Source organism: Bubalus bubalis, chromosome 17 (genome assembly GCF_019923935.1).
Source record: "Bubalus bubalis isolate 160015118507 breed Murrah chromosome 17, NDDB_SH_1, whole genome shotgun sequence".
Taxonomy (NCBI): Eukaryota; Metazoa; Chordata; class Mammalia; order Artiodactyla; family Bovidae; genus Bubalus; species Bubalus bubalis.
In genome coordinates, this window is record NC_059173.1 from 20530739 (window position 1) to 20554165 (window position 23427).

General features: G+C 48.6%; 1 protein-coding gene across 7 annotated transcripts in view; it reads right to left on the reverse strand.

The window, feature by feature from the left end:
* Positions 1-23427, reverse strand: part of RILPL1 (Rab interacting lysosomal protein like 1) — a 42615-nt gene that overhangs the window by 6501 nt on the left and 12687 nt on the right. For 3 of the 7 annotated variants that reach the window (XM_044930272.2, XM_044930271.2, XM_044930273.2), the window contains exons 3-7: positions 19062-19180; positions 18180-18401; positions 14103-14216; positions 6049-6221; positions 3535-3627 (exon numbers count right to left, since the gene is read on the reverse strand). In XM_044930272.2, coding sequence (XP_044786207.2) covers positions 3535-3627; positions 6049-6221; positions 14103-14216; positions 18180-18401; positions 19062-19180 — 721 coding nt within the window. Of the gene's footprint in view, positions 1-3534; positions 3628-6048; positions 6222-13924; positions 14000-14102; positions 14217-18179; positions 18402-19061; positions 19181-23427 lie in introns of those variants that run through there. The other 4 variants (XM_006041406.4, XM_044930274.2, XM_044930275.2 and 1 more) reach the window with 2 other exon arrangements.

Here is a 23427-nt window from a genome sequence, read left to right on the forward strand (position 1 = left end):
CCAGCCAGGCTCAGACCCCAGGTCTTGCTGAGCAACCAGAGGCCAAACTAAAGGGGAAATGGGGTTTGAGAACAGAGTCCTTTCCGGAACAATCTGGAAAAAAAGAGGACCAGACACCACAGCCAACTCAAGTGTGGGTAGAAGAACTAGTAGAAAAAAGAGTGTTGGCTAATTCTGATTCCTTTCCTCTGGATTTTACCTAGTTTGACATTCGCAAAGACCAACACTTAATTACCTGTTTTAGAGAGGGGGGGCTGGAGTGGAAAACTAGAAAGTCAGAACCACACTGCTTCAGAAGGAAGCCTTAGAATTACATGTGACTTGGAATTACAGTGCCGGAGATGCTGTATATGCAGTGCTGGTGGATCAGAGGTGATGGAAAGGTCTGACTGTTAAAGGGAAGGAGCTGCTGAGGGAAGAAGATGTTGCTCTCTTGGTCTTATCCTTCCCTTAGCCAAGGGAGGGACTGTGTGAGCTCATAAACATTTTCTCTAGGTCCCCAGGATTTAAGCCAAAGCATGTAAGATCACTTCTGCTTGTCCTAGGGCTTCCTTGGTAGCTGAGATGGTAAAGAATCTGCCTGCAATGCAGGAGACCCAGGTTTGATCCCTGGGTTTGGAAGATCCCCTGGAGAGGAAATAGCTACCCACTCCAGTATTCTTGCCTGGAGAATTCCATGGACAGAGGAACCTGACAGGCTACAGTCCATGGGGTTGCAAAGAGTTGGACATGACAGAGCGAATAACACTTTCACTTTTCACTTTCTGCTCATCCTTACATGCAAGTGGGGCTGGAGGACAGATCAGGGTCTCAGCGAAAGGAATCCCACTTCTTACCAAGCACTGGATGGGAAATCCTAACCAAGGATACTGAGTACATCAGAGAATCAAGACCAAAGGGCTCCTTCTCCCCAAAGATGAGGTTACAGTGAATGCTGGTTACTTCTGTCTGCTCAGCAAACTGATCTTGCTTGGGGTCTGTCCCTCCCTTAACTTCAGTCTGTGGGAACTGGATGCAGTTAAAGCTGCTCCAAGCTTCAGGTGTGAGAAATAGACCAGACCAGACCAGACCTATGGATGCACTGCCCTGTGATTGGCTTAGGGGGTGGTCATGTGACCTGGTCAGAGCCAATGAGACTCAATTCTGTGACCCTGTGGGAGATTCTCTTTTCCCACTGAAGTTTCATGCCAGAAAGCAGAAGCCTGAGCTGATGGTGGCTGTACTGCCACCCAAGAATACAGCACGCAGAAAGGAAAACTGGGGTAGAGGTGGAGGGAACGAGGCAAAACCCTGATGACAAGGCCTGGATCCAGCTGAATCTAAAGCCAAGATGACCTGAAAATTGTTAGTTGCTTGACCAACAGTTTATCTTAAGTTACTTAGAGGTGTGTTTCAAGTGCCATCGGAAGATTACAAACTAATACATGGCCGACATGGTGTTGAGATCCAGAGAAAGCCTATCAGTGAATAGTTCCAAGCTTCACCCCCGGGAAATATTTATCCCTAAGCAGAACTGGGGACCACCCCCCCCCCCCAAATCCAGCAGATGGAGGGCCAACGTGTGAAGCTGGCCAAGAGTGGCTTGGAAGAAACCCACATCTTTAACCCCACACTCTACAGGGAGGCCAGCCTTTCCCAGGGCCCAACATTTGAACAAGTCATCCCTTTCTAAGGGCAAAACAAAAACAAAAGCCAACCCAGGGACTTCCCTGGCGGTCCAGTAACCACTGGACTTCTATCATAGAGGGTGCAGGTTCGATCCCTGGTTGGGGACCTAGGATCCCACATGCCTCAGGGCCAAGAAACCAAAACATAAGACAGAAGCAATATTGTAACAAATTCAATAAAGACTTTAAAAATAGTCCACATGAAAAAAAAATCTTAAAAAGAAAAAAGACTGTACTTCCAATGCAGGAGGTGTGGGCTCAATCCTTGGTCAGGAAACTAAGATCCCATACGCCGCCCAGCTCAATCAAAAACCCAAACCAAATAAAACCAAACAAAAACTAAAAGCAGAAGGTCCAGCAGTTACACACACTTTGCATTCCCTTCCCATCCCCCAATGCTGAGGCTTAAGTCAATTCACAGGATAAGAACTAGTCGAGGATTTTCAAATATAAATGGGCTTTAAAGTTTGAGGCATCCACGTAACACCCCAATTCCCCTCTCCAAACATCCCAGCTAGCTTTCCAACCCAGGCCACTCGCTTTCACAAAGCTTCTACCAGGGTTTGTGTGGAAGAACTGAGGCCTCTTTTACAATAAGTTGTAAGGCTGAGAGCCAGGAAGACCCTCTTAGGGGAGAACAGGAGGCCACAAGACAGCTGGGAGCGGGAGGCCCTCCTGCAGTTTAAAATGGGAGCTCTGGGCCAGGTGCCTGGGTTTGAACCCTGACTCTGCCTCTTATTAGCTGTATGACCCTGGGCAGGTGACTGACTTCAGTGCCTCAGTTTCCTTAATTGTAAAATGGGAATGACAATGCCCCCACCTCACAGGGCTACTGGAAAAGACCCTGACGCTGGGAAAGACTGAGGACAGAAGGAGAAGGGGGCGACAGAGAATGCGATGGTTGGATGGCATCACTGACTCAATGGACATGAGTTTGAGCAAACTCTGGAAGATAGTGAAGGACAGAGAAGCCTGGCATGCTGCAGTCCATGGGGTCGCAAAAAGTTGGACGTGACTGAGCGACTGAACAATAACACAGGGCTATGGTGAGGACTCAATCTGCCGGGACAGTACTGGGCACATAGTACATTCTTAGTAGATATTAGCACATAGTAGGTTCTTGGTAGATATTAGCTAATGAGACTAGAGCTTTAGCCCTTTACCTGAAGGGCTGCAGGGGTCAATGAACCAAAAACTGTTTGCAAAATTGTATGATTTCCTCCCCCAACCTCTCCAGGAAATGGTCTGCAACCTCTCATCTGAGCCTCAAAGGAGTCTTTTGATGTGAGGATCCCTGAAGTAGCTTTAAGTCTAGTTGAGGGCAACGACTAGGTTGCTCTTTTTCTTGTGTTCCCCACAGCAACCAGGACCTGGCTCTGTATGTATTATGCACCAATGAATACTTAATAGAGAGATGGAGAGACAGATAAAGTCATCACAGAAAAGCATAGATAGGGTGGACCTGGGGCCATTCGGACATCTCAGAGCTGGGGTTTCAAGCCCTTAAGATGCACAAACCTTCCCCACCACGCAGTATTTCAGAGACATGCCCCACCTGATACACTCAAGCAAGCCCTGAGCGTCAGCCATAGGTCCCAGCCCTTTCCCGCACTCTCAGCCTTCCCCAAACCTCTCTGCCCAGGGACCAACCCCCATCCCCCTAGGAGGAACTCAGCCTTCAAGGTATAAGGTGAACGCCAAGTCAAGGGCTAGGCCCAAAGTGCCCCAGGGTTAGGTCCCTCTCGGCGGAAGGTGGTTAGTGACAAGCCCCGGCCTGGAGCAGGCGCCCAGGAGAAGTGAGAGGCCATGTGAACCACCAGCTCAGCCGCCAACGAACAGCTCCAGAGACCGGAAGCGCAGCACTTACAGTCGCTTGATCCCAGACTCGGGCTGGGGAGACATTCTCGGGTGGGCAATGGGTGGAGGTTGGGGTATTTGATTCTCCTCTTCGATTTCTTCACTGGAAGGAGTTGAGAGACATGAGATTAGAGAGTCAACAATTCCATGAAAGCTGGAATATTTCAAGGGCACTGTCTGGTGGTCTGAGAGGGCACATACTTTTACAAAGGAGTGATAATAAGGGACCCAGGAGGACAACAGTGGCCTCTGCCCCACAAGCTCTCTGCCTCAGGGGCTGGCTTCTGGAATGGCCAGTTAAGAGGAAGGATATGTCCTGGAGGCAGTGCACACAGGTGTCTGCAGCCCCTTTGGCCCAGGTGGCCATGAGTGAGAAATTTCAGGAAGGTACCCACATCTCTATTTTAAGTTTACTTTGGAGAGTCTAGCCAAATAGAATGATTTCCTATTTCCTGTTCTTTCCAAATGTTTCCTTGTCTCCACGCCTTTGCGATTCATTCTGCCTGGAATATGCCACCCACATCTCCCATATCTAAGAAGTACCCTGTCCTTTAGAGAAGGCCCAGTTCAAATGCCACCTCCTCCATGAAGCCTTCCTGATTTCCACCCCATCCCCAAGCCAGAAGAGACTTCTCTCTGTCAAGCAGCCAGTGCACACACTGTCATAAAACTTTCTTACATGGCAGACTCGCAGTGGGTTTTCAATAAGCATGTATGGCATTGTATTTTCTCTGATGTCTTATCTTCCCTACAAGGGCAGGGACCACATTGGTCCTTCCTTCCAGTTTTCTATTCAACAGGCACTTGTGCACCTACTCTGGGCTAAGCTGCCTCCTGAGTGCTGGGAACTTAGTCATGAACAAGACAAGTAAGGTTTCTGGTGCCATGATGGTGCAGTCTAGTGTGGAAACAGACAATAAAACCAGCATGTTCCTGAACAGGAGAATGTGAAATGGTGAAAAAAGCCATGAAGAAAGTAAAACTGAGGGGGGTGTGGGACTTCCCTGGTGGTGCAGTGAATAAGAATCCACCTCCCAGTGCAGGAGGACATGGGTTGACCCCTGGTCAGTGAAGATTCCACAGGCTGTGGAGCACTAAGCCCGCATGAGGGCCTGAGAGCCAAAAGTACTGAAGCCTGTGCTCCACAATGAGAAGCCTGAGCACTACAACGAGGAGTATTCCCTGCTTGTTGCAACTAGAGAAAGCCTGCACAAATCAATGAAGACACAGCACAGCCAAAAGGAAAGCAAAACTGAGTAAAATGAGAGACTGTGACTAGGACCGAGCACTCCTTTGAAGGGGTGGCGATGGTGAAGGAAGGCCTCTCTCAGGATGTGACACCTGACCCAAACCCTGAGTGACCAGGAGCCAACTATGGGAAGAGTCATGCGGAATGTTTTTCCAGCTGTAGGAGCAGCATGTGCAAAGGTCCTGAAGTTACCTGAACCGAGCAAGGTGTGTTTTGAGGAACCAATAGCAGGGCAATGTGTACAAAGCTGGGGCTTCCCAAGTGGCGCTAGTGGTAAAGAACCCATCTGCCAATGCAGGAAACATGAGACATGGGTTCGATCCCTGAGTTGGGAAGATCCCCTGGAGAAGGGAATGGCAACCCACTCCAGTATTCTTGCCTGGAGAATCCCATGGATAGAGGAGCCTGGCAGGCTACAGTCCACAGGGTCACAGAGTTGGACACGACTGAGCGATGAAGCACATGTACAAAGCTGAACGAGTATGAGGTGGCATGGTATGAGATAGTTGTTTAAGTCGGAAAAGTGCTGTGCATAGGACTTTGCAGGTGAATGGGAATGTTTTTCTTCACTGTTCAATATGTGGCCGTCAGCCACAAGTGCTGATGGAACACTTGAAATGTGGTGAGTGCCACTGAGGAACTGAATTTTACATTTTACTTAAGTTTAATGCATTTAAATAGCCACACATGGCTAGTGGCTACTGTATGTGCAAGGACTTCATTGATCACGGATGAACTAAATGATCAAAAATATTAGGCTGGGTAGCTCCATCATCTCTGTTAATTTTTTTCCTTTTTATCCCCCACCATCTCTTATCTGTAATTCCCAAGTCCACACAGCTCTAAAAACCAAAATTCGCTTTTTTGGTCATTCATTTGGTGGCAAACTCTGAAATGAAATCTCGTGAGGCTGTTTATCATCTTGACTGATCCCATTGATTCCGTATGAATGTTCACATCTTTTGCTGCAAAAATATTCTTTTGTTTGATTTGGGGGGAGCTGCCCCAGAACTCACATGTAGTAAAGATCATAAGGTAATACAGTATTTATAATATTCCTTTCTAACTGCTGGAAAAGTTCTGAATTATAAGAGGATTCTGAGCCTCAGTTTCAGAAAGGAATTTTGAGTTGGTATGTAAGTGCTTCAGGCCAGCGACGATGCCTACAACGAACATAGGTGCAGTCCTTGTCTTCCAGGTGTGAATTTGTCTTGTCCCCAGACTCTGAACAACCCTCAGAATGGAGCCAGCCTGGGAGCTCCGTGGAACACTCACCTCTTATAGTATGCCAGCTCTTCTTGCAACAAAAACACCTTGGACTTGAGCTCGTTCCTTTCATGTAGCACGTCCCGCAGCTCCTGCAGTGTGAACCGGGGGCGGTTGGGGTCCTTGAGATCCATGGCTACCTTCTCCGCCTCCGAGACACACTCTTCTCCGCCCAGCTCTGCCTGGAGGGGGCAGAGATGCTGCTAATGAATTCCTGGCCACAGCCACTAGCACCCACTCTGCATCCTGCCGGAGCCTGAATTTCCCACCCTCCCCAGGGCCTGAGCAGCTTGCCGAGGGCGCTATTTTAAGAACTTGCGGGCGGCCTCCGCTCACGTTCTGTGCAGTCAGCGTTCATCCCTGGGGAGAGCACAGCCAGTGGCCACCTGTGCACTGTTTGCCTTCTCAACACCCAGACCCACAGTCCCATTGCCTCCCCAGTTGACTCAGGGTTTTAATTACAAATAACATTAAAAGGTGTCAGAGGAGAAGAAACTCAATGCTCCCCCAGCGCCACCGTCCTCGTAAGTCTGCCTGGTTTCCCTTCCCCATGTTCTTGCTTCATTTTCTAACCAATTGGCATATTCAGTCTTGTCTGACTCTTTGCGACCCCATGAACTCTAGCCTGCCAGGCTCCTCCGTCCATGGAATTACCCAGGCAAGAATACTGGAGTGGGTTGCCATTTCCTCCTCCAGGGGATCTTCCCATCCTGGGAATCAAACCTGAGCATATTGCATCTCCTCTCGTGTCCACTGCGCCTCCTAGGAAGCCCTTTCTAATGGAGGCTATTGCTAATTTGGCCAAAGTCGTTGGAATCAGATCCAGTGTGCCATTCTCTATTCCTTTTTTCTTTGATAAGAAGTCGTACACAGTTTCCTATTTGTTGCTGGCCTTCTGGTTAAGCCCACTCCTCCCCAGGGGTGGTGGGGATCTATTCACTGGCGTTCCGTGGAAGCCCTGGTAGGGGTGGAGGTGGGAGGTTAACGTCGCAGCTGCCGCAGGGCATTTACGTCTCTTCCATGTGGGTCACACAGATGGATCCTAGTCTGCTAAGTTTCCAGACCCAAACCCCACACTCCTGCTCTCTTCCACAGCAAGGAGTTTTGTTGTTTTTCCTAATTGTGATAAAAGTCCACTTAACATAAAATCTCCATTTTAAAATGCACAATTCAGGGACTTCCCTGGCAGTCCAGTGGTTAAGCTTCTGCACTCTTAGTGCAGGGGGGCCAGGCTCAATCCCTGGTTGGAGAACTAAGATCCCACATACCACTTGGCATGGCCAAAAACTAAAAAGAAAATAAAATTCAATATAAAAAATCAAAACCCTATTAAAAATAAAACGCACAATTCCATGATGTTAGATGGCACAATGGTAAAGAACCTGCCTGCCAATGCAGGAGACTCAGGAGACACATTCAATCCCTGGGTTGGGAAGGTCCCCTGGAGAAGGAAACAGCAACCCACTCCAGTATTCTTGCCTTGAGAATTCCAAGGAGAGAGGAGCCTGGCGGGCTACAGTCCATGGGGTCACCAAGAGTCGGACACGACTGAGCACGCACGCGTGTAGCATGTTCTTGGTGCAGTGCAACCACTTCTAACTGGTTTCAAAACATTTTCCAGAGGAAACTCCACACCCATCAGCAGTCCCCCTTCCCCCAGCCTCTGGCAACCACCATCTGCTTTCTGTTTCTCTATGAGTCTGCCTTTTCTGGACATTTTCTAGAAATGGAATCATATAATATGAGGCTTTTGGTGACTGGTTTCTTTCACTCATGTTTTCAAGGTTCATCTACATTGTAGCCCACATCAGCACGTCATTCCCTTTCATCGCTAAATAATATTCCACTGAGTGAATAGACCACATTTTGTTTATCCTTTTATCCACTGATGGACATCTAAGTTGTTTCTACCTTTTGGTAAATGAACAATGCTACCATGAGCATCTGTGTGCGAAGATTTGTTTGAACACTTCAGTTCCTTGGGGTATACATCTAGGAGTGGAATTGCTGGGTCATATGGTGACTCTATGTTTAACTTCTGGAGGAACTGCCAAACTGTTTTCCACAGTGGCTGCCCCCTTTTACATTCCTGTAAGCAGTGTAGGAGGGGTTTGACATTCTCCACATCCTTGCCAACGTTTTTTTCTTTTTTTGATAGCAAGGAATTTTTTGCAAGCTTTCCAGGTCCAAGCTGGCCATATCAGCAGGTGGCCCATACTCTACAGGCAGTGTACAATTCCTGACAGCCTTGCGTTGCCAATGTCCCATGATCATCCAGAAGGAGTGGACAAAAGCTTAGGACAACAGTTGGAAAGCTTTGGACCAAGGGAAAGGGACTGAAATACAGAACTGGCTCCCCCCACACCAAAACCCCACAGAAGCACAAGGAGAAAGGGACTCCAGCCTAGATGGGCCAGGTGGCTGAAGGACTACAGGAGGCAGAGCTGAGATGCCTCATGTCTGGAGAGAGTTGGGAACGTGCTGTTCTGGGAGAGGACAGTTGAAAGGAGACACCACCCACCAGAGGAGATCAGGTGACGGCAGAGCCACCTGGCAGGCATGGGATGGGAAGCGGGTCTGAGCTGGAGTCAGCGCGAGCAGGGGCAGCAGGGGAGGGGTCTGGAGGCGGCGGGAAACTGAAACCTGACACACGCTGCCCACCCAAGCCGGCTGGGCAGCTGAGAGGGGCCCCTTCCTGCCCAAGAACTGGAGAGGAGACAGGGGATTAACACCCCAAGAAGGCACTCTAAGGTGGTCACTGATGCTATACCTGCAAAGGACTGTGTTCTCAGGGTACATCTTCAATGGGTTTTGGGTTTTTATTTTTGGCTGTACCACTGGCATGTGGGATCTTAGCTCCCCAACTAAGGATCGAACCTGCGCCCCTGGCATTGGAAGCATGGAGTCTTAACCACTAGACCACCAGGGAAGTCCATCTTCAGTGTTAAACTCCCTCTGCAGAGCCTTTGGGGCCGCTCCTTGGACCACCTGATGACCATACATTCAGACAGTATCCTCTACCCAAGACCATGTAGAGCAAATGCTTAATACACAGCAAGCACTCACTAATGGCAGTTCTCTTCTCTTCCTCTGCCCAGGTTAACCACAGAGCATCCTCGGAGGTGTGTGTGTGTGTGTGTTAGTCGCTCAGTTGTGTCCAACTCTTTGCAACCCCATGGACTGTAGCCTGCCAGGCTCCTCTATCCATGGATTTTCCAGGCAAGAAGACAGGAGTGCGTTGCCATTCCCTTCTCCAGGGGATCTTCCCAACCCAGGGATCAAACCCAGGTCTAACAGTCACTTAATATGAGTGAGCACCAACTTTGTGCCTGCTGGTCACTGAGCTAATAAGACGAATCAGACAGGTGGAGGTGGAGGAAAGATACACACAAATAGAAATTTGTAAGATAATATAATGAAAGGTGCAAGGACATCAATTCTGAGGAGGACCACAGATGTTACTGCAGATGTGGTCTCTGTGCACAGGGTCTTGAGGGATGTGTAGGAGTTCACCAAGAACTCTGGGCCCACCCCAGTGGCCCCACTTCCACCCCACCTGCCTTTTATTTGATTCTGTGTTCTAAAACTCCTTTGAAGTAGTTGCCAATTGTTTTAGATCAGGAGGTTTCACATTAAAGTTTGGGTTTCGGGCTTCCTTTTGGGAAAAACATTGGAAAACTAGGTCACATGGAGTGTACATGGCAGCACTGGGCTGGCGCTGTGTGGCAGCTACGTCCTTTTATGCGCTGTTTCCAGGGCTGCACACTCACCTCCCCTTTTCCCCTCTCTGCCTAGATGCCATAGGTGTTAAAAGCTGTAGACAGAGATCTCAGGCTCACACACTCCCTTCCAGCCCCTCCTTCAAACAACCCAGGCTCTTACACTCGCTGGGCAAGTCCCCTGCCTCTTTCTGTCTCTGGGAAGTGCCAGCTGACAGATGACCACATGCCTGGGGAAGACATAAAGCCCTTCAGGAGGCGTCCCAACCCCTCAGTTTCCCAGAGGGCTCTGGGCAAGCTGCCCGCTCCTTTCCAGGCCCCTGTTTCCCCATCGAGCCCTAAAAAACCCATTAATATTTCTAAGGGGTCTTCCCACGCCTACATCAGGCATTCTTATGAATACAGGCTTTCAGGGTATGGTAGTTCCCTGCTCACCTCCATGGGTTGTCCTCACCCAAGACACCAAAGGGCTTGCTCAGAACCTGAGTTCTTTATCTCTGGCAAAAAGACAGTTCTTTTATCAGAGGAGCAACCTGATCCCCGTAATGCTTGAGGGATGCCGAGACAGGTGTGGGAAAAAAAGTCCAGACTTCTGGCAGTGCCTCCTGGAAGTGCAGAAGAGGATGAGACTGGGGCTTCAGCTTTTCCGGAGGCCACCAGGCACTGCTGCAGTGCCCTGGGCAGCCCAGTCCTCGAGAGACATGGCCAAGGCTCTTCCCAACATGGCAATCAGGTCCATCAGCAGCGAGCCTTCTAGACTTACCCCATGAGGGACCACAGAGGTAGCTCAGGTTATCGCTGATTGTCTGTGGTCCCCTGAGGCTCTCTGGGCACAGCTTGAGGGAGATGCCTGAGGCCCCAGGTACTCCCCAGGGAGGCCCAAGAGACCAGCCGACAAGCAATGGGGCCTGTCCAGAGGCCTTAGGGAGACAATACCCTCCATCAGGGCCCTCCATCCTGAGTCCTGACCCCCTGGGCATGCTCCCCTCACCACACCACTGCCTGGGTCTAGCAAGATCACTTCCTGTGCTCCCAAGGTCCCTGGAACATACTTCTGAGCAACCCTGGCCCAGCAGTGGGGAATGACTGTGCTCTGGTCACCCTTGGTAGCTCCGGGCTACCATGGATAAATTCAGTGCCCAAAACCCTGGTTCACAGGCCAGCCATCAGGCCCCTCTTTGCTTTTCCTGTACACTTAAAAACAAACAAACAACTAGAAACAGACTCACACTGACACTATCACAACACCGTTAATCAGCTACACTCCAATATAAAAAGTTAACAAACAAACAAACAAAACCCCAACTTACTAAGAAATCATAACTTAAAAGGCGGAGACACTGACATCAAGGAGGTACTATTAACTTTAAGTTTTCTTACTGGTTTTATATAAAGTCCTTTAGACAAGAAGCCGACTTCATTTTCTTAGGGTTTATATGTCCAACTGTCAAAGGCAGGACAGCCATCAGTTAAACTGTGAGAAGCTGGATGAGCTAGAAAACATGCTGAGTAGGAAGGCAGTCAGGATCACATGGTGCATGAGTCCATTTCAATGAAATGTCCAGAAGAGGCGAATCCACAGAAACAGAAAGTAAACGAGTGGTTGCCGGGGCTGGGGGAGGCAGATGGGGAGTGACTGCTAATGCGTAGGGAGTTTCTTTCCGGGCTGATGGAAATGTTCTAGATAGTGGTGACGATCACACAATAGAGTGAATATACTTAATGCTAAAAACCACTGACCTGGGGACTTCCCAGGAAGTCCCGTGGATAAGATTTTGCCCTTTTGGGACTTCCCTGCTGGTCCAGTGGCTAAGACCATGAGCTCCCAATGCAAGGGACCTGGGTTTGATCCCTGGTCAGGGAACTAGATCCCACATGCTGCAACTAAGACCCTGTACAGCCAAATAAATAAATATTATTTTTTAAAGACTTTGTGCTTCTAATGCAGCAGGTGCGGGTTTGATCCCTGGATGGAACTAAGATTCCACATGGCACAGCCAAAAAATAAAAAAATTTATCTGTACACTTTAAATGGATGGATTGTATACCATGTGAATTACCTCTCAATAAATATGTTATAAAAATATACAAAGAGACCTGCCTACTGGAGATCACACTGAAATGACAGCAATAACATCTCGGAAAGAATCATATGAATCAAGAGGCAATGTTAAGAATAGATTCCTCTAGGCATATACCCAGAGAAAACCGTAATTCAAAAAGATACGTGCACCCCAGTGTCCACTGCAGCACTCTTTACAATAGCCAGGACATGGAAGCGACCTAAATGTCCATCAACGCAGGAATGGATAAAGAAGATGTGATACATATATACAAACGAATATTACTCAGCCATAAAAGGGAAGGAAACGGTCATTTGTAGAGATGTGGATGGAACTAGAGTCTGTCATACAGAGTTAAGTAAGACAGAAAGAGAAAAACAAATATCGTATATTAGCGCATACATGTGGACTCTAGAAAAATGGTACAGATGATCTTATTTGTAAAGCAGAAATGGAGACACAGAGAACAAATGTGTGGATACTGAGGGGGATGGGGTGGAGTTTGGGATGAATTGGGAAATTGGGATTGACATATATACATTATTGATACTATGTATAAAATAGATAAATAAGAACATACTGTATAGCTCAATGCTCTGTGGTGACCTAAATGGGAAGGAAATTTAAAAAAGGTCGGGGGGTGGAATACATGTATACATATAGCTGGTTCACTGGGCTGTACAGCAGAAACAGACACAATATTATAAAGCAACTATACTCCAATAAGGGCTTCCCTGGTGGCTCAGCTGGTAAAGAATCCGCCTGCAATGCGGGAGACCTGGGTTCCATCCCTGGGTTGGAAGATCCCCTGGAGGAGGGCATGGCAACCTATTCCAGTATTCTTGCCGGGAGAATCCACATGGACAGAGGAGCCTGGCGGGCTACAGTCCACGGGGTCGCAAAGAGCTGGACACAACTGAGCGATTAAGCACAGCACAGTACATACTCTGATAAAAGTTAAAAAAAAAAAAGAATTGATTCTTCCCCAGCTCTGGATCCCTGCATAGCTCCCATCTTCCCTCACTGATCTGGTGCCAGGACTAACTACCACCCCAGCCTCACCCTGCACAGTCTCTAGTCTGGCTTATGCTGTTCCTCTTGCCCCACATTCCATCCCTGGACATCCTACCCAGCCCACAGACCCTTCTCAAGGCCTTGAAGCCCTGCATGGCCATCTCCTCTACACTCCGAATTCACTGTGCCCTTCTCTGATCACCACCCTCTATCCAGCCATGCTAACTTTTTTTATATTGGAGTACGATTGCTTTACAATATTGTGTTGGTTTCTGCTGTACAATGAAGTGAATCAGCTGTTTGTATATATACACCCCTCCCTCCTGGACCGCTCTCCCAGCATCCCCATCCCACCCATGCAGGTCATCACAGAGCACCGAGCTGAGCTCCTTGTGCTATATTGCAGCTTCCCACTACTATCTGTTTTACACATGGTGGTGTACATATGTCAGTCCTCATCTCCCGATTTGTCCCCCCCTCCCCTTCCCCCACCCTGTGCCGACATGTCTGTTCTCTACCTCTGTGTCTCTATTCTTGCCTTGGAAATAGGTTCATCTGTCCATTTTTCTAGAGTCCACATATATGCGTTAATATATGCTATTTGTTTTCTCTTTCTGACTTAATTCACTCTGCATGACAGATTCTAGGTCCATCCATGTCTCTACAAATGACCCCATTTTGTTCCTTTTAGTGCCAGCCATGCTAACTTTTAGATTTACTGAATCAAGTCAAGTTCATGTCCCTCCTTTGTCAGATAAGAACCTATTACCAAAGAGATGGACGGGCCCCAAGTCACACGGCAGCAGGTGACGAAGCCACCACTACCTGCAGCTTCCTTGTTTGAGTGACAAGCATCCTGAACGCCACTCAACTCCAAAGGATGTTGTCAAGCCCTCAAAAGACACCCTGAGTTCAGGAACAGACGCTGCAGAGAAGCTTAGTGGGTTAGTCATAACTGCTACTGGATTTTACTCCTCTGTTTCTGCCCCACCACCAGAAAGGAAACTGAAACCTACCGGCAGCCAGGCCAAGGAGGTGTGAAATGTCCTTGTCCGAAAGAGATCTGGAACAGTGCTCCTAGTCTTGTGGCTAGGGGTGATGTCCTCAGGACCCAGGTTTGGACCAGCCAGAGACAGAGCCTGAGCTCTCATGGGGCTCAGGAGGCTGAAAGGGGGACCCAGGGGAGGTGGAAGGGAGTGACTACCCCAAGCTTCGCCTGCTGGGCGCCCCCACCATCCCAAGGCTATCGACTTGGTCCAGCTCTCACCTTTCTTGCCTGGATTACTGCCAAGGGCTCCTGACAGTCATGGCTGCCATCATCTCCTTGTTCAACTGTCCGCCATAAACTCAGAGCTGATCCTGCCACTCCCCTGCTGAAACCCTGTGAAAGAATCCACAGCCTTCACTGCTCTGAGTTCTGTGTGTGCCATTCTCAAGCCGGACTCTGACACTGACGACAGCTGTTGTCCTGCCTGGCCTGCGCGTCTCTGGGCTGGGTCACGGCAGCTTTCCTCTGGAGAAACTCCTCTTTCCTACTCTCCGTGCATGTGGCTTGGATTGGCACCCTCATGGAGAGCCATGTGCTCAGAAATGGACAACATGTATAATCTAGACCTCAGACCACAGTGATGGATTCAGGTGAGGTCATGAGAAGGTTCCTGAGACTTTTGCTGAGAATTTGAGAAAGAAGCAATTTCTTTCCACTGCGGTTGCAAAGCTGGTTGAGTACTAGGGGCCACTATATGGCAAGAGGCTGCTTGAGAATGACACCAACACAGAGAGAAGGACTGAAACAAATTCCTGCCAGCGTCATCAGGGCACCTGGAACCAGCTATACCTGAAGCCATCATTAACTCAAAGCTTTTAGTTACACAGTCCCAAATTCCTTTTTTTTTTTAATCCTTGAACCATTTTAAGTTAAGCTTTTGTCACCTGTAGCCAAAAGATTCTACTCCAGTTTCCCTTTTAAGACTTCTCTCTCTTCCTCCCTATCTGTATCTCGCAGGTTCTTGTCCTTCAAAGAACCTAGGAGTGTATGGCCCAGATTCACAAGATACTTAATGACTCTGCTGGGACTTGAGCCAGCCTGATGGCAAGTTCGTCTATCTTACCTCCCTCACCTGGAACCCAAGAGACCAGCACAGTGCCTGCAAACTGGAAAGTCAAAAAATATGTGCTGGAAGAAATGGGAAGCTCTGAGTTTTTCTCTAACAGTTCATTACACTTTTCTGAAACAGTATATCCATCTTCTACATCTGTCTACCAACATCTTAGCATTGTTATCACTGACATTCAGCTGAAGCAACAGCTGGTCCATGAAACTCCACGCCACCCCCATCAGGATTAACTGCCCCATCTCTATGTTCCTGGAATATCCCAGGGGCACATCCACATGGGAGATACCTTTGGTGCCCTGGGTCACATACTGGGCCCACCCAGATTTCCGCTGCAGCTGTGGTGTGGTTCCATTCATGTGGACAGAGCCCCACCTCGAGCACACACTGGATGTCTTTCCATTTTTTTTTTTTAATATTTACTTCATTTATTTATTTGGCTGTACTGGGTGTTAGTTGCCACATGTGGGATCTTAGCTGCGGCATGCAGGATCTAGTTCCCTGAGCAGGGATCAAACTCAGGCCCCCTGGATTGGGAGCTTGGAATCTTAGCCACTGGACCACCAGGGAAGTGCCCTGTCTTTCCATTTTCCCCCCAGTTTCTGCTCCATAAGTTCTGCATGGGAGTACTGGGAGGGATAACACCCCTGGGGACCCCACCTTCTCTTAGTAATTAGGGACAGGCATTTGTAGATCACTGCTCTAAGACTTTCTCCTCCAGAAAGACTGTTCTGGGAGGTCTTCTCTGAGGTCCCAGAGGGACTGAGCTTCCCTGTGGCAACCTCAGTGACACATCCTCAAATTCCCTTTTCCTCCTTCCCTGTGTCAGTTCTCTGGTCTTTGAGATCAATCACTTCCCCAGTTAACCTCCTGCCCACATTTCTCTTCTCAAGCTCTGCCTCGAGGGAACCCAGACAGAGACAGCTTCTTAGTGCGAAGACAATCCCGTCCCACCTTGAGTGTGGCTGCTGGGGTCCAAGACTGCCTCCTGTACTGGGCTGTAAGCTCCTCAAACCTCCACAGCGCCCAGCACAGTGCTTGCAGATAAAAGCCAAACTCCACTCTGCAGCACTGGCCCCTGCCAACCTCTCTGACCTCATTCAGACCCTCTCCCTCCCTGTCAGCTTGCACACCAGCCATCCTGACTTTCTTTTTTCTTTTTGGCTGCGCCATGTGGTATGTAGGCTCTTAGTTCCCTGACCAGGGATCGAACCCTTGCCCCCTGCATTTGAAGGGCAGAGTCCTAACCACTGGACCACCAGGGAAGTCCCTCACCCTTTCTTTCTTATTCTTCCTTGACTGCACTGCAATTTCCCCTGCCACGGGGCCTTTGTACAGCCAACCCCTTCACCTAGTTCACTCTCATTCTTTCCATCAGCTCCTCAGCAAAGCCTTTTTGACTCCCTCAGACTATCATGGTAATAATAACAGCTAACACTCTAAATGTTTAACTCATTCAATTCTCATAATAGCAATCTGGGAGTAAGAACTCTTATCAGTATTCCCTTTTTTTTTTTTTTTTTGCCAAACCACATGACATATGAGATCTCAGTTTCCTGAGCAGGAATTGAACTCAGGCCACTGCAATGAAAGTACCAAATCCTAACCACAAGGCCACCAGGAACTCCCTAGTATTCCCATTTTAGAGATGAGAAAACTGAAATGCGAAGAGGCTAAATAATTTTCTAAAGTCATGGCAGAAGTATGGAATAGAGTAGATATGAACTGAAGCAGACTGGCTCTCGAGTCCATGCAGTTGGGGCATTCTGGCACTATGGCTCTCCTTTAACATAAATTGCTGGTTTGCTTTTTGGGATATAATTCACATACCATAAAATCCGCTCTTTTGAAGTATAAAAATCAGAATACATTTTAGTGCATTCAAGGCTGTGCAACTATCACCATTATCTAATTCCAGAAACATTTCCATCGCCCTCAAAGAAACCCTGTATCCATTAGAAGTCACACCTCATTCTCCCCTCTCCCAGTCTCTGCAACCATCCGTCTTCTTTCCCTCTCTATGGATTTGCCTATTCTGGATATTTCAAACAAATGACTCATACAACATGTGGCCTTTTGTCTGGCTACTTACACTTAGCATGTTTTTGGGGTTCATCCAAATTGCAGCATGTCTCAGTATTCCATTCCTTTTTATGGCTGAGTAATATTCCACGATGTGGACAGACCATATTTTGTTTATCTAGTCGCCAGCTGATGGACATGTAGGTGGTTTCCACCTTTTGGCTGTTGAGACTAGTGCTGCTATGAACATGTGTGTACAGGCCTTTATAAAATACATTCCTGCATTTGGCTGTGTTGGGTCTTAGATGCAGCGTGTGGGCTTCTGTAGTCGTGGCGCATGGGCTCCAGAGCGCGCAGGCTCAGTACTCGCAGCACACAGGTTTAGATGTCCTGTGGCATGTGGAACCTCAGTCTCCTGATCAGGGATCGCTCCCTGCATTGTCTCCTGCTTTGGAAGGCATTCTCCCAACCACTGGACCACCAGGGAAATCCCTGTGTACAAGTCTTTAGGTGGACATATATCTTCAGTTTTCTTGGACATATACCTAGAAGTAGAATTGCCGGGTCATATGGTATATTAGGGCTTCTCAGGTGGCTCAGCGGGTAAAGAACCTGCCTGCAATTGCAGGAGAGGCAGGAAGCGCAGGTTCAATCCCTAGGCCGGAAAGATCCCCTAGAGGAGGGCATGGCAACCCACTCCAGTATTCTTGCCTGGAGAATCCCACGGACAGAAGAGCCTGGCCGGCTACAGTCCATAGGGTTGAAAACAGTCAGGCTACAGTCCATAGGGTCAGGCTACAGTCCATAGTGTCGCAAACAGTTGGACACAACTGAAGCGACAGAGCACACATGCATGCATGGTATATTATGTGATTATCTGTCTAATGTCTGTCTCTCATACTAGCTGTAAGCCCCATGTGGACAGAAACCCGGTCTCCATTTCATCCCCCATGCCTACAACATAGTCAATAATTATTTGAATGAATGAATGAATAGCAGATGCCCAGTAACCACCAGCGAGCTGGATACTTGGGGCTAGAATGCTGGGAGTCCTGGGTTCCAGGCCCAGTACTACCTCTGCCCAGCTGCGTGTCTCCTGGCTAGAAGCTGGCTCTCTTTGGGCCTCCCATTTCCCTCAAGTGTAATGGCGAAAGCAAGGCAGCCTGGCCCACCTCGAGCCAGCCTACAGAGGCCGGCTTCCCACTCACCACAGGCTCCTCCTCTCCATTTTGGTTGAGTTCGCCTTGCAGCCTCTCTCGCAGCTTCCCAAGTTCCGCCCGCAGGCTGCCCATCTCCTGCTCCTTGGTTTGCAGATCTGCCTCCAGTTCTACCTTCTGTTCAATCAGAGCCTTCCCCTGGGCCTCTACCACTGTGATGCGATGCCGGAGGTCGTGGTTGATCTTCATCAGCCGGGTTTGCTGCTGCTGCAGCTGTAGAGACAGAAAGCCCACTGGACGAGGCCACCACGTACAGTAGCTCACGTTGTGCACTGAACAAGGGCAAACCGTCTACAGGCATGCCATTCACACTGTACACGCTTTGATTTGCTTGAAATTTGTTCACATTCTTACAACTCTGTTGATGCCAGAGATGGGCAATGTATATATTTACTATGACAATTTTATGACAGGTGAAAGATAAGGGTCTTGTTAGTATATTATGACAATTTCTCAACAGATGGAAGTAACATGCTTTGGGAAAGGGGTGTCTTTTTTTAATTTAAGCAGAGACAAAGTATAGGTTTTGGAGGGGCCGGGACAATGCCAGGCCATGAAAGGGTGGACTGGAGGAAGCCTCAGGGTCAGAAAAAGGCTGACCAGGCTCTGGAACTTCCTCAGTGTGTGGCATCAGTCAGGTCCGTGGGCATTGCCATGTTCCCTCCTACTGTTCCAGTGAAGACTTGGCTGAGGGGCCTATCCATAGCGACTGTTTCAGGGCTGGGCCCACCAAGCCAGGGCAGGATCCCTACATCATGGAGCCCATGGAGTGAGACCGAGCGGGAGAAGGGGAGCTTTCGGAGGGGAGGGTGGAGTCCCTTGCTGGTACCTACTGGCCAGGGGTGGACATGGCAGGTGGGGCTCAGCGCTTACCGCCTCAACATCCTCGTTCTTCAGCCCCAGCTCCCGATCCTTGGCACGGATCTCATCTCGCTGTTTGTCCACCACCTCCTTCAGCTTCTTCATCACCTGCCGCTCCCGCTCTGACATGCCTAGAGAGGGGCGAGAGGGACCAGCAGGTGAGTCTACCTCCCGCTCCTGCTTAAACCATCGGCAGGGATTTCCCTGGTGGTCCAGTGGCTAAGACTCTGCTCTCCCAATGCTGGTGGCGTGGGTTGGATCCCTGGTCAAGGAACTAGATCTCACATCTCCATTTCATGGCAAAGAATCTGCATGCTGCAACTAAGACCTGGCAAAGCTAAATAAATAAATATTTTTAAAATGTTCATAGCAGCATTATTTGTAATAGCCCCAAACTGGAAACTGCCAAAATGTCCGTCAGTAGTAGGATGAATAGATAAACCTTGAGAGTGACAGGTAATGGAACGCTGCACAGCAGTGAAAATAGCGACTACCAGCTGCGTTTGAAATTGATCAAGTCAGTTATTTCTCCAGACACTCCCTGTTCCTTAAAGGAGATTCTTCAGCTGGAGTCCTGACTGCCAGGCCCCCAGACTGCTGATGGGGAATCACAGGGCCATCTGAGGGTTCTGGGCGCTGGGTATCCTTCTCTCAAAACTCCTGGGCAACTGCTGTGAGGTGGGACCTGGGCCTGGGGTAGTGGAACAAGAAGACATGACTAACATTTCCAGAAAAACCACACCTTAGACACAATGCAAGAGCGAGTGTGTGTGTGTGTGTGTGTGTGTATCTCTGTCTGCATAGGGGAGGGGGTGCTGAAATCAGGTGCAGGCAGAGTCTGTGAAAAAGCCACAAAAATGTTTGCTGTCTGCTCTCCAAGCCCCCATACTGCAAAGCCCCGGGGCAGGAGTATCAGGGGCTTCAGTTCAGTTCAGTTGCTCAGTCGTGTCCGACTCTTTGCGACCCCATGAATCGCAGCACGCCAGGCCTCCCTGTCCAATTTAATCCTTGGTGGGGCACATTCCACTCCGGAGAAATCAGATGAGTGGAACTCAAGTGGGATGGGGGCAGGGAAGCACGAGGGCCAGAGAAAGGAAATCTGTATTTGGGACCCACCTACATCTGAGTTCCCCAACCAGGGACTGAACCTAGGCCACCAGGGTGAAAGCAGCCCGTCCTAACCACTGGACCACCAGGGAATTCCCAAAGAAAGTTTTTTTTTTTTTTTTTTTGGCCACACCACATGGCTTGCAGGATCTGTTCCCAGGCTGGGGATTGAACCCGGGCCATGGCAGTGAAGGTCCAGAATCCTAACCACTAGCCACCAGGGAACTCGCCATCCGTCACCTTCATGGGTGTTGGTGGCTGTAGGATGGAGCAGTCAGAGAACACATGGTCAAGGGCTGGGAGTCTGGGGCTAGGTTACTTGGACTCATTTGCAGCTGACCTGGTGGCTGTTTTCTGACTTGCAGATGGGGGTCATGTGGTGGCCCCATCTCAGGGGCTCTTGTGAGGCTGCCTCTGTTAATCTACGTGAAGTACTCACAACAGGCCTGGCCCAGAGTGAGTGTCTCCAAGTGTCATTTTATCTATAAAAGAGAAATACCAGTTCTCCCTGCTCCAAATGCTCTGTTAAGACACAGTCCAAGAGTGCTGGAGAAGTGGTTTGAAAAACTAAAAGGTTAAGTGTTTTGAAGAGATTCTCAGACATAGGTAAAAGCCGGGAGTTGTATTGTTACTCCCTCAGTCGTGTCCAACTTTTTGGGATCCCGTGGACTGTAGCCTGCCAGACTCCTCTGCCCATGGAATTTCCCAGGCAAGAATACTCGAGTGGGTTGTCATTTCCTTCTCCAGGGGATCTTCCCAACCCAGGGATCCAACCTGTGTCTCCTGTGCCTCCTGCCTTGGTAAAGGATTCTTTACCATCTGAGCAATTATTTAAGTCACCCAGCAATTCAAGACTCTGGGAGCTAAATTAACGACACATTCAGGGGACTTCCCTGGCTCTCCAGTGGCTAAGACTCCATATTCCCAATGCAGGGGGCCTGGGTTTGATCCCTGGTCAAGGAACTTAGATCCTACATGCTGCAACTAAAAATCCTGCATGCTGCAATGAATATCGAAGATCCCAAATGCTGAAACTAAGATCCAGTGCACCCAAATAAATAAGTAAATAAAAATATTTAAAAAAAGAAAGTGCACCCTTGTGCCCAAGGGTAGGGAGACTCTTAGGTGTAACTTACACTCCAGAGCTCGCTGCCCTGCACGGACTTTATTTGGATTCCTCCTTTCCCTGTCCTGATCCCTCCACTTCCCCCAACAGTCTTGTCTAGGGGGCACTTCCTTAATAAGTCACCTGCAGAGGAACATCCTCATCTCAGGGTCTCCTTATAGAAGATGCTGATATAAACAGAGCTTAGCTCACTCTATCCTCAGAATACTTTACAAAGTAGGAATCCTGCTGTCCCCAGTGCACAGCTGAAACTGCAGTGCACAGTAGCCAGTGAACTTTCACAAGGTCACACAGTTGATGAGCAGCACTACCAGGATTCAGGATTCAGGCACTGCTCAGGATTCTAGACAGCGTATTAATAAGCAGAGACATCACTTTCCCAACAAAGGTCTGTCTAGTCAATGCTATGGTTTTTCCAGTAGTCATGTACAGATGTGAGAGTTGGACCATAAAGAAGGCTGAGCTTTCAAAAGAAGTGATGCTTTCAAACTGTGGTGCTGGAGAAGACTCTTGAGAGTCCCTTGGACTTCAAGGAGATCAAACCAGTCATTCCTAAAGGAAAGCAACCCTGAACATTCATTGGAAGGACTGATGTTGAAGGTGAAGCTCCAATACTTTGGTCACCTGATGCGAAGGTCCGACTCATTGGAAAAGACTCTGATGCTGGGAAAGATTGAAAGCAGAAGGAGAAGGGGGCCGCAGAGGATAAGATGATTAGACAGCATCACTGACTCAATGGACATGAATTTGAGCACTCTGGGAGACAGCGGAGGACACAGGAGCCTGGTGTGCTGCAGTCCATGGGGTCACAAAGAGTCAGCACGACTTAGCAACTGAACAACGACAACCAGAATTGAAACTCAGGTAGCCTGGCTCCAGGGTTCACACTGTCGCAACCACTTTATCACCCCTCAAAGTGCTCTATGTAAAATACACATCAGCCATCAACAGATGGGTGGATCAACAAAGTGTGGTCTATCCATACAATGGGATATTATTCTGCCTTAAAAAGGAAGGAAATTCTGACACATACAACATGGATGAAAGTCAAGGACATTTACGCTCAGTCAAGGACATTTATGCTCAGTGAAGTAAACCAGTCACAAAAAGGCAGATATCGCATGATTCAACTTCTGTGAGCTACCTGGAGTAGTCAAAATTATAGAGACAGAAAGTAGAATGCCAGTTGCCAGGGGCTAGGGGAGGGAGGCATGGAGAGTTATCATTTAACAGGACAGAGTTTTAGATCTGCAAGATGAGATGAGTTCTGGAGTTCGGCTGCACAATGTGAATGTACTAGACCCAGCTGAATTGTATACTGGGTAAGATGGTTAAGATGATAAATATTATGTGCAGATTACTACAACAAAACATATATAAGACTTTCCTGGTGGTGCAGTGGATAAGAATCCATTAGCCAATGCAGGGGACACAGGTTCAATCCCTGGTCTGGGAAGATCCCACCTGCCACGGAGTAACTAAGCCTGCGTGCCACAACTGCTTACTGAGCCCAAGCTCTAGGGCCTGCAAGCCACGACTACTGAGCTGGCATTCCTAGAGCCTGTGCTCCACAACAAGAGTAGTCCCCATTCAGAGCAACTAGAGAAAGCCCTAGCACAGCACTGAAGGCCCAGCGCAGTCAAAAATAAATAAATAAAAATAAAACATATATGTATATTGCAGAAGGAAATGGCAACCCACTCCAGTACTCTTGCCTGGAAAATCCCTTGGACAGAGGAGCCAGGTGGGCTACAGTCCATGAGGTCACAAAGAGTTGGACACAATTTAGCAACTAAATATTGACAACAACATATAACATAACATTCAGTTCAGTTCAGTCCCTCAGTTGTGTCCGACTCTTTGCGACCCCATGAATCTCAGCACGCCAGGCCTCCCTGTCCATCACCCAGAGTTCACCCAGACTCATGTCCATCGAGTCAGTGATGCCATCCAGCCATCTCATCCTCTGTCGTCCCCTTCTCCTCCTGTCCCCAATCCCTCCCAGCATCACAGTCTTTTCCAATGAGTCAACTCTTCGCATGAGGTGGCCAAAGTACTGGAGTTTCAGCTGTAGCATCATTCCTTCCAAAGAAATCCCAGGGCTGATCTCCTTCAAAATGGACTGATTGGATCTCCTTGCAGTCC